Source organism: Ranitomeya imitator, chromosome 1 (assembly GCF_032444005.1).
Source record: "Ranitomeya imitator isolate aRanImi1 chromosome 1, aRanImi1.pri, whole genome shotgun sequence".
NCBI classification, from domain to species: Eukaryota; Metazoa; Chordata; class Amphibia; order Anura; family Dendrobatidae; genus Ranitomeya; species Ranitomeya imitator.
The window spans coordinates 653,044,429-653,060,597 of NC_091282.1; the positions used below are offsets into that span (position 1 = coordinate 653,044,429).

Below are 16,169 nucleotides of genomic sequence, written 5' to 3' on the forward strand. Positions count from 1 at the left end.
GCTAGAGGGGAGACCAGAGAGTAGCAGGTTGCAGTAGTCGAGGCAGCAGATAATAAGGGCATGCACTAGCATTTTTGCGGTGTTGCGGTCAAGGAAAGCACGGATCAGGGAAATATTTTTGAGTTTGAGACAGCAGGAGGAGGCAAGGGCTTGGATATGTGGCTTGAAAGAGGGCAGAGTTGAGGATCACCCCAAGGCACCGGGCGTGTGGGACTGGGGAAAGTGAGCAGCCATTGACATTGATGGATAGGTCTGGTGGAGGTGTAGAGTGAGATGGGGGAAAGATGATGAATTCTGTTTTGTCCATGTTCAGTTGTAGAAAGCGAGCAGAAAAGGCTGAAATAGCAGACAGTGCGGATTTTGGTAAGTAAGGAGGTGAGGTCAGGTCCGGATAGGTAGATCTGCGTGTCATCAGCATAGAGATGGTACTGCATACCATGGGATTCTATGAGCTGTCCCAGGCCGAAAGTGTAGATGAGAAGAGTAGGGGTCCTAGAACAGAGCCTTGAGGAACAACGACTGACAAGGGGCGAAGTGAGGAGGTGGTGTGGGGGAGGGAGACACTGAATGTTCAGTCTGTCAGATATGACGAGATCCAGGAAAGGGCCAAGTCTGTGATGCCAAGAGATGAGAGGATTTGTAGCAAAAGGGAGTGGTCCACAGTGTCAAAGGCAGAAGACAGGTCCAGGAGAAGGACAGTAGTGTTGCTTGCTCCTGGCAGTTATTAGGTCATTGGTGACTTTAGTTAGGGCAGTTTCAGTTGAGTGATGGGAGCGGAAGCCTGATTGTAACCCATCAAAGAGGGAGCAGGAGGAGAGGTGGGAGGACAGTTCAAGATGGATGTGTTGCTCCAGCAATTTGGAGGCATAAGGGAGAAGAGATATCGGGCGATAGCTAGACAGAGGATGGGTCGAGGGAGGGCTTTTTGAGGATGGGTGTGATCTTGGCATGCTTGAAGATGAGGGGAAGACACCTTTTATGAGTGAGGTTGAAGAGGTGCATTAGGGTTGGGATGAAGACCGTGGAAAGGTTAGGGATGAGGTGGGACGGGAGCGGGTCAAGCGTGCAGGTGGTGAGGTGTGATCTTGACAGGAGGGTGGAGAGCTGATCTTCTGTCATGGTGGAGAAGCTGGTTTTGGAGGAGCAGGGTTGAGCAGCTAAGAGGCGCAGTGGGTGCTATGGGCCAAAGCTTTCTCTGATCGTATCGATCTTCTGTTTAAAGAAAGAGGCAAAGTCTTCAGCAGAAATGAGGGGGGAGGTGCTGGGGGACGGAGTAGAGAATTGAAAGTGTTGAAAAGCTGTTTAGGGTTGTGAGACAGGGAGGATATGAAAGATGAGAAGTTTGTTTTGCGGCAGTGAGCGCAGACTTGAAGCTGGTGAGGGACTGCTTGTATGCAGTGAAGTGGTCGGCAGAGCGGGATTGCTTCCATCTCCGCTCAGCAATCCTGGAAGCCCGTTTCAATTTTTTGGTCAGGCTGGACAGCCAGGGCTGCCTGTTAATTGTACGAGTTTTACCATGCTTCAGCGGGGCAGCCGAATCAAGTGTTGCTGTTATTGTGGTGTTATAAAAAGTGGCAGCAGCATCTGTGTCATGAAGGGAAGCTATGTCTGTGAGAGGGAGAAGGGATTCCGAGAGTGATTGTAAGTTGAGATGTTTGAGATTTCTGCGAGGGAGTTTGTGGAGTGGGGGTTGCACATTAGGAGAGGAAAGAATGTCAGTAGGTTGTGGTCAGACAGGGGGAGTGGTGTGTTAATGAGATTAGTAAGGGAGCAGAGGTGGGTGAAGATGAGGTCCAGCGTGTGGCCATCATTGTGAGTGGCCTCAGAGGACCATTGAGAGGCCAAAGGAGGCAGTGATAGAAGTTTAGAGGCAGCTGAGGTGAAAGTGTCAATGGGGATATTGAAATCACCCATGATAGTGGGGATGTCGACAGAGAGGAAATGAAGTAGCCAGGTGGTGAAGTGGTCGAGAAAGGTGGAGATGGCTAGTACTGGGGGGAGGTAGATGACAGCCAGCTGGAGGTTGGAGGGGGAATAGATGCGGACAGAGTGCACCTCAAACGAGGGAAGATTAGCGGAGGGTGGTAGCAGGATTGGAGTGAAGGAGCAGGTGTCGGACAGGAGCAAGCCAACTCCTCCACGTTTGTTGCTGGGGCGAGGGGTGTGAGAGGTGGAATCCGCCATAGGAGAGCGCAGCTGGAGAGGCAGAGGGGGTGAGCCAGGTTTCAGTGAGGCCGAGGAAGGAGTTTGTTGGTGATGAAGAGGTCATGGATAAATGGCAGTTTGTTGCAGATGGAGCGTGCGTTCCATAGTGCTCCAAGTAGGGGGAGCGGGGGCTGGATGAATGGGTATGAGGTTATGGTTGGCAAAACGTGCGGAGGATCGTGGCAGGGGGTTAGAAACGAGTGTGGGGATGAGTTGGGGAGGGCTGGGATTTGGGGATATGTCACCAGCAATGAGGAGTAGCAGATAGAACATTAGAAGGTGGGAGCAGGATAGGACATGATGCGGCTGTGTGTGTCTGGAGAAAAAGGATTGTATGTAGAGGAACAGTTCTGAGAAGGTGAGATGGCTGGGGAGGATGGAGGAAGAAATTACTAGTTCCTTACTGGGTGGAGGGATTGCAGGAAATTGTAAGAAGGAAAGTAGTATGGGGGTGAAAGAGAAAAGAAACCGAAACATTGCAGTGGTTGGTATTCTGTTACCTTCCAGTCAATTCCTGTCCAATTCAGTCTAATTCAAAATCATAATTAAAAAGATGTAATTTAAAAGATGGAAGTTAAAAGATGAATGCAGCAGAATGCGTCTGTAGCAGACTCCTGCATGTGAATATATCCCCAGTTAAGGGCAATCAGGTGTGAATGAGGAGGTGGCTGGGTATGGGAGACCAGATGTAGAGACTAAGCAGAGGTCATAAAGAGAGGGAGGGGTTGGACTGACCACTCAGATGCCAGGATCACACAATGAGATTCATGAAAACAGGTCATGGAAACAGGCTGATAGGTAAGAAAGCATACTAAAAAGGATTATATGTGCTGCACCAAGACACTCAGATCCAGGGGAAGCATAGAAAAATCAATGCAATATAGACATTCAGGAGCCAGGGAGAGCTGGGGAAAGTCAATGCATACCATCGCAGAGAATGCCCCCATGCGACCGTCACCTTCCTTGGTATGAACAGATCTTTGGAGAGATATTCGTATTGTCCCCTTATATATTTACACATGGTTATTAGATCACCCCTCAGTCTTTCTTGACTAATCCTAGTTTTGCTAATCTCTCTAGATATTGTAGTTCCATCATTCCCTTTAATAATTTTGTTGTCATCCTTTGTACTCGCTCTAGTTCTATTATACCCTTCCTGAGCACCGGTGCCCAAAACTGAATACTTTCCGTACCCACTGTATATTGGAGTCGTATGGCCAACCATGATATTGAGCGCCTTTAGACCTTAAAAACATGTTGGACCAATTCTCTTCCTGAAGACTCATTGAAATCCCATTTAAGTTGCACCCATAAAGCTCATGCCTACAACTTTCCACCAGATAGGTGGCATAAACTTCAGTCCATGTTTTATTTGACCTCAAGTCCGACTGATTATTCCACGCAGGGGTTACATCTTTGTGTATGAAAGTTTGACATCAGGGTTTATTATAACGAAACTTTTTATTTCAAAATTAAAAAAACAAACACCCAAAACTTGGGCCACAATACAAAATAGAATAAAAACACTTAAATATACAAACAAAATCCTGCAGTCAATTTATACATAAATCTCCTTGGCGCAAGCATAGTCAAGAAATAGTATAAAAAGTCATAGTACAGTACAAATACTATTAAGTACTTTCTCATAAGAATATGTAAATACTTGAAAGCAGGCAGACATCTGAACACATACCAAAAAAAAAAAATTTTTTTTTTAGATGGGTCAAGATTTTATTTTTATTTATTTTTTTATTTACCAGGGAAACAAGGCAAGTATTGGCGGTAGCTTTACAATCATTTACTTTGACATTGCTTGCCATGAATCTCGGTAACCCATCCAAAAACAAAGTGCATAGAAAAAAAAATAAAAAATAAAGTATGGCTTTGAATTAGCATTTGTATAAAGCCCTTTATGTATATACCCCCACTGCACTGCTGGGGGGGAAAAAAAAAAACAAAAAACCAACAGAATCCCTTTATTGCCAGGAAAAAAAAAAAGTTTTCGGGAGTGTCACAGTTTGTGGTTACAAAAAGGCAAAGTAGAAAATAAGCAGCAGTCCATTTTTGCTACCATAAGACAAAACTGGTTGCAGTGAAGAGACCTGGAAGACCTTCTTGATAAAGCAACAGAATATGTCGTAAGTGTAGTGGTTGAGTATCAGCCCTAAAGAATAATATGAACTTAAACAGTTCAAAAGACAAGTGCTTAAACAGAAACAAAAAAAATAAAGTGTAACACTGCTTTAACTATAAAACACCTTCTCAAGACGATAAACATAATGCTTGTTACATAATCATGCAGCACATAATATTTTACATTTCACCAAGATCGGTATACAAGTTGTGCTCAGGATTTCAAGAGAGCGCCATGATACACCGAGGTCAGAAGACAACACCCTCTACGTGTGACAATTCTTCATTTACGTAGCCTCGTCGTAGAGAGCATCTCTTGCCCTCGGTTGGAATGACAAAATGTGAAAAAAAGGCACCAAAAGACAATACATGGCAGACTTGCACACTTTGCTCCTACTTCAATTGAAATTCTTTGACTCAATATAAATATAGAAAAACAAGTTGATCTTGAAACCAGTCATTCTGAACGATGCTTGGTTCTGATTTAATACCAAACACTGCTTTCAGTGAATTAACAGTGTTTTTGGAGTGTCCTCTCCATCTGCCATATACCTACGACAACTCGGTCGGCGTGCGAGGCAGACCACAGCCCTACCCTTAAGACTTTGCATTGTGATGGCACAGCTGAAAAAAGAAATTGGACAGTCTTTGGGTGGCTAATCAGTCAGCAATTTGGCTTTGCATTGTATTTAGCTTCTTGGAACCCAGAAGGATAAGGCCATAGGACTTAGAACAAAACTGCTTATAGCAGTGCTATATAATAAAGTTCGGAGTAACCAGTCAAGTGCTTCTCTTTCTGTTTAATGCAGAGAGGTGTTCTTATTGGCATCAACCTGCGGGGTAACAAAAAGAATGGTTAAGATACTGCACGTTTATATCTAGATCTGTGAAAAATAAATAAATAAAGAGAGAATATATATATATATATATATATATATATATATATATATATATATATATATATATATATATATATATATATATATATATATATATATACACACACACACACACACATACATACATACATACACACACATACACTATATTGGATTTTAGATATGGATTCATTTTTACCTCTGTGTAGGTTGGAGGTGGCATAAACTTGAACTCCGGTGCATACATGAAGATGGGACTATCACAGATACTGTCAAACTCATCAATCAGTGGAGTTGTTGGGCTTTCTATCCTGTGGTCTTCATGGATGATGTCCAAATAACATGGTGGTGCTACAGAAAGAGGAAAAGGATTAGATGACGTTCAACTCTAGATCAAATACTAAAACTAGAAAGATAAAGAAAGGAGGCTTTAAAGTAAAAATATATACATGTACCTTCTGGAGTTCCTGGGATGTTCAATTCTACCCAGCTCATTTCAGAACTTGCCTGACTTGCCATGCTGGAACTGCGGCTGTTAAGACCTGATGAGCTGCTGCCGATGACTAGAGGCAAGTCAAGAATGACCTTCTTTGCTCCAGGAACACTGACGTAGATCTGTAAGAATGAGCAACATTATATTAAATGTATGACTTAGTAATTAAGTTGTTTTGAGCTACGAAGTACCACAAAGAAATAAAAAAAATAAAAAAAAGTGGAGGAACTACATACCAGTAAAGAGTACTCCACGCGTAGGATGTTACACCCAAGGATGGATGGCTTTATCTTTGGTACACGGATGCTTTTTCCTCTCCAAGAATCTGTCATGCCGGAGATTATGTGATTTCCTCTCACACTGCAGAGTTTCTGGGTGAAGACTTTGGTTAGGCCATTGGCCAAATAGGTGTGCTTGGCGATAATGGCAGCTTTGGGGACAACAATACGAGAGCAGGTGTTTTCAAAGTCAGCAGATATGCAGATTTCCTCGCCTAGAACAAAGGAAAAAAAAAAAATTATAACCAAGAAATTGAGCATAAGCTGTAATTGAGTTGTCCTACAATGGTGGAGTAACAAGAAAACGGCAAGAGGCAACTCACCTTCACAAAATCCTTTGCGGTTTATACTGGCACTCATGGATATGTGTCCGTCAGGAATGAACAAGCAAGTCATCTTCTTGTGCTTCTTGCCAGAAATCGGAGACTGTAAGAGGAGGAAATTTTGTTAGTTTTCCAGGCCAGTGAACCTAAACTAACATAACTGAAGATGGTCTAGTGATATTGACCCCTTGCCTTCTGCTGTTAATTTGCAACCAAAATTACTAAAGAATTGTAGCACTTAACCAGAGACCTTGGCCTTCCAGGGGTAATTAGGTACCACAATTACAAGAGCTGGCCTTTGATTATGCACAGCAGTGAATCCCAACCAGTGGCTCTCCAACTGTTAGAGCATGCTGGGACTTGTAGTTTGATGTAAACCATTCATAGCTTGGAATATGGAGACTTTTTAGAGCAGTGCTAGATCCATGAGGGACTCCTGTGGGGTTACTCATTTTATGGGACACATCTGATGCATAAGTAAACAAAGCCAAAAGGAAATTTAAAACTCACCAATAAATCTGGAGTGTTAACGTCCACAAAGTCAATCACTTCGAATTTCTTTTGCGCTTCCTGAGCAGGGTGCGATGGACGTTCGAGGAATGCCTTCACCCAATACTTTACAGATCCATACTTCCCTTTGAAGGTGGTGCCCAAGGGCCTAGAAAAAGAATAAAAAGGAGAAGCTACATTAGTTCACCTGCATCATCTTCAGCTTATTGGACCAACATATTATTCTGCTGTTGCATAGGCTAACTTACCCCTGAGGGAGTTCAAAACCAAATTTATACTCGTATTGATTGCCAGGTCTCAAGATTACAGAGCCATCAGAATCTGCAGAGAAATTGAGAAAAAAAAATTAAGCATTTGTAAAAACTAGAGCAGCATTTAGAGCATCATATTATCTAATGGATGTGGAAAAACAGCTGGATCTTCATAGGATAAACTCTGCCAACACAGCTCTTATGTTCTGCCAAGAGCCCCTAGAGGACCCATCTCATCACTGCATCAAGTTTCATATACAGTATATCATACAGTACCGAGCCAATGCTACAACCACGGCGCCTCGAGCCAAGACCTGCTGCTCGTACAGGGTACGCCACCACTGATGGGTTAGGCTATGTGCACACGTTGCGGATTAGGCTTAGGAATTTCTGGTGCGGATTCTGCCTCTCCTGGCAGAAAACGCACCTGCGGATTTGTCCCGTTTTTTGTGCGGTTCCACAGCGTTTTTACCCCTGCGGTTTTCTATAATGGAATGGGTACAAAAACGCTGCAGATTCACAAAAAAGTGACATGCTACTTTTTAAACCGCAGCGTTTCCGCAGCGGATTTTCCGCAAAGTGCGCACAGCATTTTTATTTCTCATTGATTTACTGTAAATCAATTGCGGATCTGCAGCGTTTCTGTGCTGCAAAAAGCGCTGTGGATCGGCAGTGAATCCGCAACGTGTGCACATAGCCTTATACGAGTGGCTGTGGAGTCATTAATAGACAAAACCTAGCACTCCTGTACAGGCACTCATAAAATTTTGCAACTATCATCCTCCACAAAAAAAAAAAAAAAACCCTCTTAATTCAAATTGTGAATTATTAGGAGGTGGTGAAGGTCTATGCATTAATACACACCAGAATTACTGCTGTCGAGCATGCAATCATTCATATGTAATGCCTGATGCAGTGCAATGCTAGCACTTGTAGTTCAACCATAGGACAAAACCAAAACAATGCGGACAAGCAGAGCCTAGCAGTGTAACCCCCCACTGCAGATCTCCCGTGTGCTCTCACCAGTGGGCTGATCCTCCATGTGCAGGGTGTCCTCATATCTCAGGTACTCCATCTCCTGCTTGCAGTGCTGAGATCCGGAGGACCAAAGGACCTTGGCCACGCCGCAGGCTAGGAACTTGACGGCGGCCACCCTGGTCACCTCACAGACTTCCACCAACACCTTGCCCGTCACCTTCTCCCCTCCGCAATAGACTTTCTCAGGGTCGGTGAAGACCACCTCAAAGCATTTGATTTTCTTGAAGACCACCATGATGACTATTAATCTATCAGGTAAGCAGCAGAAAGTAAAAAGGGTTTGTTGTGGTTATTGTCTATCGGGCACTAAGTCACAAAGGCAGTAAGCTCCTCATTCGCAGCCGCTCAATCAGTTGTAAACAAGCATCCGGAAGCTCCCGTTTATATATCCGCCCCTCTCCAAGCCACGCCCTGCCCACCATGTGCATCCAGGAGTGCGAGTCGTGCTCACCTCGTGTACAGCGCGCTCATTGGACGGCGCAGTGTTGTTCCCCGGACCCTCAGCCAATGGGAAGCTGAGAAGCGCCGCGTGGACAGAGCGTGCCGGCTGCGGGAAGACCGAGGTAGTAGGCGTGGCCTCCGTGCTCATTCCTCGAGTTGTTTGTGAGAGGAGGAGGCGGGAGAGTGTGAGAAAAACTGAGGCAAAATGAGCTCCGTCTGTCCTGTCTGCTTGACATGTGTATGACAGTGACTATGACAGGAATTCTGGCTCCTCTCAGGTGGGAGCATTCATAGAACGTGCTAGGGGAAGTTGGCAGGGGATTTTCCCTCCTGTGAGCCATTACTGTGAGATGGTGAAGGAAAAAAGCCATGTAGTTTAGCCCAGGTTCACATTTGATACTGGATTTTCACACATAGGAGCCATTACTGTGGGGAAAATGAAAATTGGTGGGTGATTTAGCCCAGGGTCACAGTTGGTATTAGCTATTTAGTTACGGAAGCCATCACTGAGAAAAAGATGAAAGACGACGTTTTTTAGCCCAGGTTCATAGTTGGCATTGGATAGTTAGTCACAGGCGCTGTTACTGAGAGAAAAAGAAAAAGGTTGTGTGGTTCATCCTAGGTTCCCCTTTGGATTTGTAGTAACAGGAGCCATTACTGTGAGAAAAAGATGAAAAACGACGCAGGGTTTAGCCCAGGTTCACATTTGGTGTCGGATATTTAGTCACAGGAGCCATTACTGAGAGAAAAAAGGGTGTGTGGTTTATCCTAGGTTCACATTTGGTATAGGATATTTAGTCACAAGAGCCATTACCGTGAGAACAAGATGAAAAACGACATGTGGTTTAGGCTTCGTTGCAACAAATAACCTGTATGGAAAATGGCTGCCATCCACAGGAAAAATATTGATTTTGGTAACAGAACAATGAATTTCAACATTTTCTTAATTATTTGACAGAAATGAAGAAAATTCAGAAATCGCAACTTTGTGACATCGAGTTCTCATTGATCCTTACATGTGTCACTTGTTATCCCTATGTCTTTCATACGACGGATGAAGAAAGGTAGATGGACTTTGGGGAATACACCTGCTTCCGGTATAGGGGAATTTTAGGTGCACCTTCAAGAAACTAAGGACAGATTCCTTTTTGGGAGCTTTGTCCTCCTTAGGTGTGAATTTTCTGGCATCTTTATGTTTTTATCATGGGATACTATGAAATGTTTCTAAAGAAATCACTGTGAGAAAGGAAAGTCGTTTCACTGAGTTCACATCTAATAGATTGGTCACTCATTTTGATTATTAATCTATGCAGAAGACGGCGGCCACCCAAGTGAATGGGAATTTTTTGGTGACAGAATGATGACGTTCTATTTCACAAATTTACTTCTTACGCCATTTTCTTAAACATTTGACTGAATTGAAGAAAATCAGGAAGTCTCAACTTTTTATCACCATGGTTCATATATTATGATGTGAATATATTAACGATCCATACATGTTTAACTTGGTATCCAGACTGGAGGTCATTTTTACAACGGAAGAAAAAAGTGGCAGTGGAGAGAGACTAGCAGTGGAGAGACTTGTAGGGGTATAGGGGAATCTTGGTGTACCTTCAAGAAACTCAGGACAGATACGGAAACTTCTTTTATTCGGAAGTAATACAAACATTTTCCACATTAGAACACATCTGACTTTTGGCCACACTTTGTTTAGTATCGGAATTTTTTACACTTTTTTTTTTGTCAAATCCTTTCATTAAGCGATAAAATGTTGTGCACAAAAAAAAGAAAATGATTTTGTACTCCACCAGACTTGCGCAACATCACAAAAAAGTGACAATGAATTAGGCTACAACATCTGGATAACAAAAACCACATCCATAATTAGCCCAATATAACAAAAAAAGAATAGACAAAACCAAGTAACTTTAACTTAAGAAAGGGTAAATCAAAGATTTAATAAGGATAAAAGAATAAAAATAGTCATTATTAGGCTGGGGTCACACTTTCGAGTGCAATGTGAGAAACTTGCGCAAGTCTCTCGCCTCAATACCTGGCACTGCCGAGTGCCAGCAGCAGTGTCAGGAATTAAGGCGAGAGACTCGTGAGTTTCTCGCATTGCACTCGCAAGTGTGACCTTGGCCTTAGGCCGTTTTCACACATCCATGTATTGTGACCTGATTATGAACTATGTATGCACTGGCCATGGGTCTCCTGACCTGGATGCAGTGGCTTCATACCCCCTTTGTTTTCTCGCCCCCTCGTCCTTTTATTATGAAGTCACACGGTGCTCAGTATTCTTACATCATGTCTTTGTATGTCCAGTCCTAAAAGAAAAGTGATGACATAGGCATTTACCTCATACTACTATTGGCGAATATTCAGCATGCTTTTAATAAACTCAATAATTTCTTCCATTTAGACTTCACGTGAACCTTTTCCGCATGTGACTTTCAAGACACCATCTATTTATTAGACTATTTGGACGAATCCAGGCAAATTTTACCATGACATGTCATTACGAATGACAAGCAAACTGGTATTTCCCACATCACCCGTGTCTTTGAGGTATCCGTTTTTTAAGTTTAATTTTTTTTTTGTCACTAACAAGGTGTGCTTGTTTCCAAATCAATATATGGAAACCATTTGGTGAGGCTCAGAAGCATGCGTTTTTCACGAATCCTCATGGACTAGTATGGCCAAGTCGGATCAAAATAGTATTTGCTATGAGTCTCACGGATGTCACCATCAGATCCACGATTTTCATAGATGTGTGAATAGATTCATTCAACTTTGAGTCTGTTTTCTGTCCAATATTTTTTTTTTGACTGCACATGGACATTTTATATGGATGTGTCAATACAGCCTTCAGGTTCATTCAACATTTTTGCAATGTGTACAAATTGTTTGCATTTACAAACGTAATTGATTGTTGTTTAAAATTTGGTAAAAATCTTTTTTTTGTGACCTGTTAAAAGCAGTCTAATAACTTTTTGGTAATATCACTAATGGTGAATGAAAGCGAACTTTGATCTGCCTGAAGTATCACTTCCCCCTTCTATCCCATGGTAGGGTCCTTGATAGTGCTGCATCAGCGAAATATTGCCTTATTCCTATGATAGAATATTGCTTCAGTCCTTCAACGTGACATGAGGTCAGAACAACCCTTCATTTTGGGGGGTTATTGGAAGAACAACGTGAGTGATTACTTTAGCAGTTTTGTGAGCTTATTTTGGGGCTAGATCACTGTGTATAGACTGTTAAAAAAATAAAAATATAAACTGAATAAATAATCAATGAATCTGATCAATATGGTATTAAAAAAAACACTGGTCAGCTTCATATAAGTGTATATCATTTCCAGAAAAATCTGCACTATGGGAATATTTTGATACCCTCTTAAGTTGCACTGTACAAGATCTTGACTTAAGAAATGAGAAAAACTGAAGCAACAGAGCATGTGCTATCCATTTGTGGGTTTTGGTTTACATGCCTGGCATGGAAGCTATTTTTGTAAAGTATTCCACTAATGCACAGACCAGGGTTAGCATATCACTGTATTTTCATGGCTTTTTACTATACTATGTGGACAATGACAAACACATTAACAGTCTGCGTGACCTGACCCGGCAGTCTTCCTGTCCAATAGAGGACAAGCATCAGGTATTTCAGGCTGCCCTCCCTTAGTGAAGGCGTCTGATTATCAATTTCTCTTGCTATAGTAGGGCCGCGTTATTGCCACTTTCTTCGCTTGCTCTGTTTACTGTTTAACCCTTGTTGTCCTCCCTTTCTTCCAGATCCTGCACCCGTCCTGTGTTTCCTGGTTCCTGCCTTCATCTTCCCTTCAGTTCAGTTTTCCCCTTCCTCTGTTTCCCCTCTGCCTCCTCCATCCTGGTTCCCTCCCTGTCTAGTTCTTTCTCCATTTATCTCCTTGGTATCCCTGAGCCGATCCCTGGTCCTGGCATCCGTGGTTCTAGAGGACCCTGAGCTTGCTCCCAAACGATCCCTGTATAGGGGTTGGTCTATCTGGTGCGCTCGCCTGGGGGAGGGTCGGTTCCACGGTCCAGTGGGTCCACTCTTGGAACTCGTCGCCTCTGGCGTAGCACACAGGTTGGTCCACTGGTCCAACAGTTGAAAAGACAATCATTATTCTTTTGTTATTTTTTTGTTATTTAACCTACACGGTTTCAGAGAGCTGAGATGTGAGGAGCATTGTCTTTTTCTTTTACCTCCTTCTTTAACTTGTGTATGTATTAGTTTTTTGAGCCTTGCTTAACTTATAAACTTATAAGATAAATTATTTCCCAGTGCAAGCACAGAGGCTTCCAGGCTAAATCTACTGGTCTGTACCGCTCTACTATTGATTATTTTTTTCCCTGTATTTGAGCAATTAGACACCCATTGATCAAAACTACTAAAAAGTGGCTACCAACATCTCAAAATTCCTTAACAAGTTTAGTTACCCCAGAAAGGGTTTGTGCCAAATTTTGGAGTTATCATCTATCCACAAAATAGAGGGCCAACCACTAGGAACCAGAAGAATATGGCTCTGAAGAAGGGAGGTGCGGTTGAGCATGCGCATCTTCACTGCATTCATTCTGGAAAGAGCCAAATACAGCACTCAGCTACCTAAGGCAGTCCCGTGGCTCTCATTTCCCCCTCAAAGCATCCAGCAATTGAGAAGGTATTTCAAATTCTATGAATAGAAAAAAGCTTAAAAAATTTACACAAACCCTTTATGGGAACTTTACAGTCTTGACAAAGACCGTACAACCTTCGATTTTTTTGTACTATTCTTAATTTAAGGGGTGGTCTCACCATAAGTAAGCATCATCAGAGAGCTGCTTGTCCGACTCTCGATACCAGCTAATTTTTCAGGTGGGAAAATATGTCTGCTGCTGGAGATATGAATGGGATCTTAAGGTTATGAAGAAGGGGCTCATGAGTGCAGGTCTGTAGAGTCTGATTTTGAGTCAGTGGAGATAAAGTCTGTAGACGTGAGACCACTGATTCCAGTAATGGTCAGGCCAGTGTTTTCGTGGTGTGGAGACATGTCCATTTGGCCCAAGAAGGAAATACATAGGCTGGCAGGGGACCCAGCATACTGTACTTACTTGGATCTGTTTGAGAGATTTTCTTTTTTATAACCTTTTTATCTGCAACATCCTCTTAACCCCTTAATGACAGCCAATACGTCTTTTAACTGACCTAAGATATAAGAGAATAGCATCTCCATACAGGTGACAATCCAGCAGCTGACGGCTGTACACTATAGCTGATAACTTGCTGTATCAGCGACGATCAGTGTTTGCACCGTCCATATCTGTTTAACCCCTTAAATGCTGCTGTCAATAGTGACTACATCAATATAAATGGTTAACGGAGTGTGGGGGGCTCCCTCTTTATCCCAATTGGTACCCTCAGATCATGATTTTGTGGTCCTGATGTTTGCCATGGCAATTCACGACCAAATAGCGGTTTTAGAGTCTTGACAGCTGTAGTAATCTGTTCAGAAGTTAGAGGCATTTAGGTGGTAAAAATACACATTTTCATTTCTGTCATACCACTTTGCATTAATTCCTGTAAAGCACCTGAAAGGTTAATAAACTACCTGACAGCAGTTTTCAATATGTCAGGGGGTGCAGTTTTTAAAATGGTATAACTTTTGGGGGTTTCCCAATACGTGAGACCCCTAAAGTCACTTCAAACATGGATAGGTCCCTAAAAAATAAATTTTGTAAATTTCCTTGCAAAAATGAAAAATCACAGCTACATTTTTAAACCTCCTAAAATGCTAACAAAATAAAATAATACTTTAGAAATGGTGCTGATGTAAAGCCAACATGTGGGAAGTGTTATTTATTAATGGTCTGCTGTGGTATGACTATCTGGATTAAAGGGATAATCATTCAAATTTTGAAAATTGCTAATTTTTTAACATTTTTCTCAAATTTTTGATATTTTTTATAAATAAGCACAAAACATATTAACCTAAATTTACCATTATCATAAAGTATAATGTGTCATGAAAAAAAATCTCAAAATCACTGGGATTTGTTGAAGCGTTGCAGAGTTATTACCACATAAAGTGACACTGGTCAGATTTCAAAAATTTGGCTCCGTCACTAAGGGGTTAATAAACTGTCCTCAAACAATATGCTGAAAAGTGTCTCCCCCCCAAAAAAAAAAACTGTTTATAAAATATCTGTAAAACATGCAATCAAATAAAAAATAATGGTATATTTCCTGGCATTCATCTAAGAGATCTCTATCAGCCTCTCCCACCGGCCTGCCATAATCTGTATGTTTTCTGATGACCGCACCCTCTTCCTAGTATTGCATTTACTGTTGATGACTTGTGAATTACAGCATGCAAGATTGGTTTTACAGGCACGAAAATCCCCTCGCTTACAGAATGGGACTATTCTGACTATAAGAAGAAAAATGTCCAGCTCCACCGAATCCGTGAAGATAAAATTTCATTATTCACAAACTTGTAATCATGGTCATGATTAAGGGAGCTTAGTCTCTAGAAACGCGTTGAGATTCACACCCACATGATTTGTGCTGAAGTTTGTACCTTCTATGTTACAAGATTGTGAATAAAGAAATTTTATCTTCACGGATTCAGTGGAGCTGGACATTTTTCTTCTTTTGGACTTTACACGTTTGGACACAGCGGGTCCGTGCTCCTGAAGCTCAACTAATGCATCACGGGTGAGCTGGTTTATTTTACTATTCTGACGATCCAAGTATTTCTGCTATGTTGTGCATAAATATGTGATTCTTCAAAATTTCTTTTAGTCTCTGCCTGATGAAGAGACCTGTGTAGTCTCGAAAGCTTGCAATTTGTTACCATCTTTTCAGTTAGCCATTAAAAGGTATCAACCACTGAGGACTCTCAATTCTAAATATTTTTCATTTCTGTGGTGAAATCTGTCAAAATTATATGGGCCTCTCTTTCGTAGTTCATTCCACCTGTATGTTGTAGAAGTTGCTATGAACCTCAGACTAGTTCTTTCCTATTTTATTTGTTCGATCATCTGCCCCTGGGCTAAGTGGGTGGCTTCACTGTGATCCAGGCTATCAGCTTCATATTTTCATGTTTTGGTGGCATGTGAGATATTTTTGCCAACACCTGGCTTCCACACTGGAGTTGTTTATGTTTATTATGATGTGATTTTTTTTACTTTTGCATATTAGAGTGGTTTTCAGGGCTGAAATCTAGCTACTATACTGCATTGTACAGTATATAGGTATTGGATGCTATCTGCTATCTATGGTGTTTATCTATTCTGAGACATACCATGAGGTTATATGTAGGAGGATTATCTATAGAGAACCCTCCAAACATCTCCCTGTGTGCATGCAGCTAACATGAAAGATGATCTCCATTCTTCCATATATTTCATCGGCTATATACTGAGTCATTGTGTATCATCAGATAGACCCTTTAAATGGTACCTCCAATGTGGTTGATATTCCCATATCCTGCCACAAAGCTATATCTGATGCCAAAACATGGCGTCCGGAACATGCACCGAATAAGAGCTTTGCTGGTGTCTTGTATTGTTACCTGGATGACTAGGATTAAAAAAAACCACTATGGCATAGAAACC

General features: G+C 41.9%; 1 protein-coding gene across 1 annotated transcript; it reads right to left on the reverse strand.

The window, feature by feature from the left end:
• Positions 1 to 3,647: 3,647 nt before the first annotated feature.
• On the reverse strand, positions 3,648 to 8,466 carry TXNIP (thioredoxin interacting protein). The gene is made up of 8 exons (XM_069728726.1): positions 8,095 to 8,466; positions 7,069 to 7,141; positions 6,821 to 6,968; positions 6,311 to 6,413; positions 5,946 to 6,202; positions 5,672 to 5,831; positions 5,416 to 5,567; positions 3,648 to 5,171 (listed from the first exon to the last, which is right to left on the reverse strand). The coding sequence occupies exons 1-8, from the start codon at positions 8,342 to 8,344 to the stop codon at positions 5,139 to 5,141; spliced, it is 1,176 nt and encodes a 391-aa protein (XP_069584827.1). The 5' UTR covers positions 8,345 to 8,466; the 3' UTR covers positions 3,648 to 5,138.
• Positions 8,467 to 16,169: the final 7,703 nt, after the last annotated feature.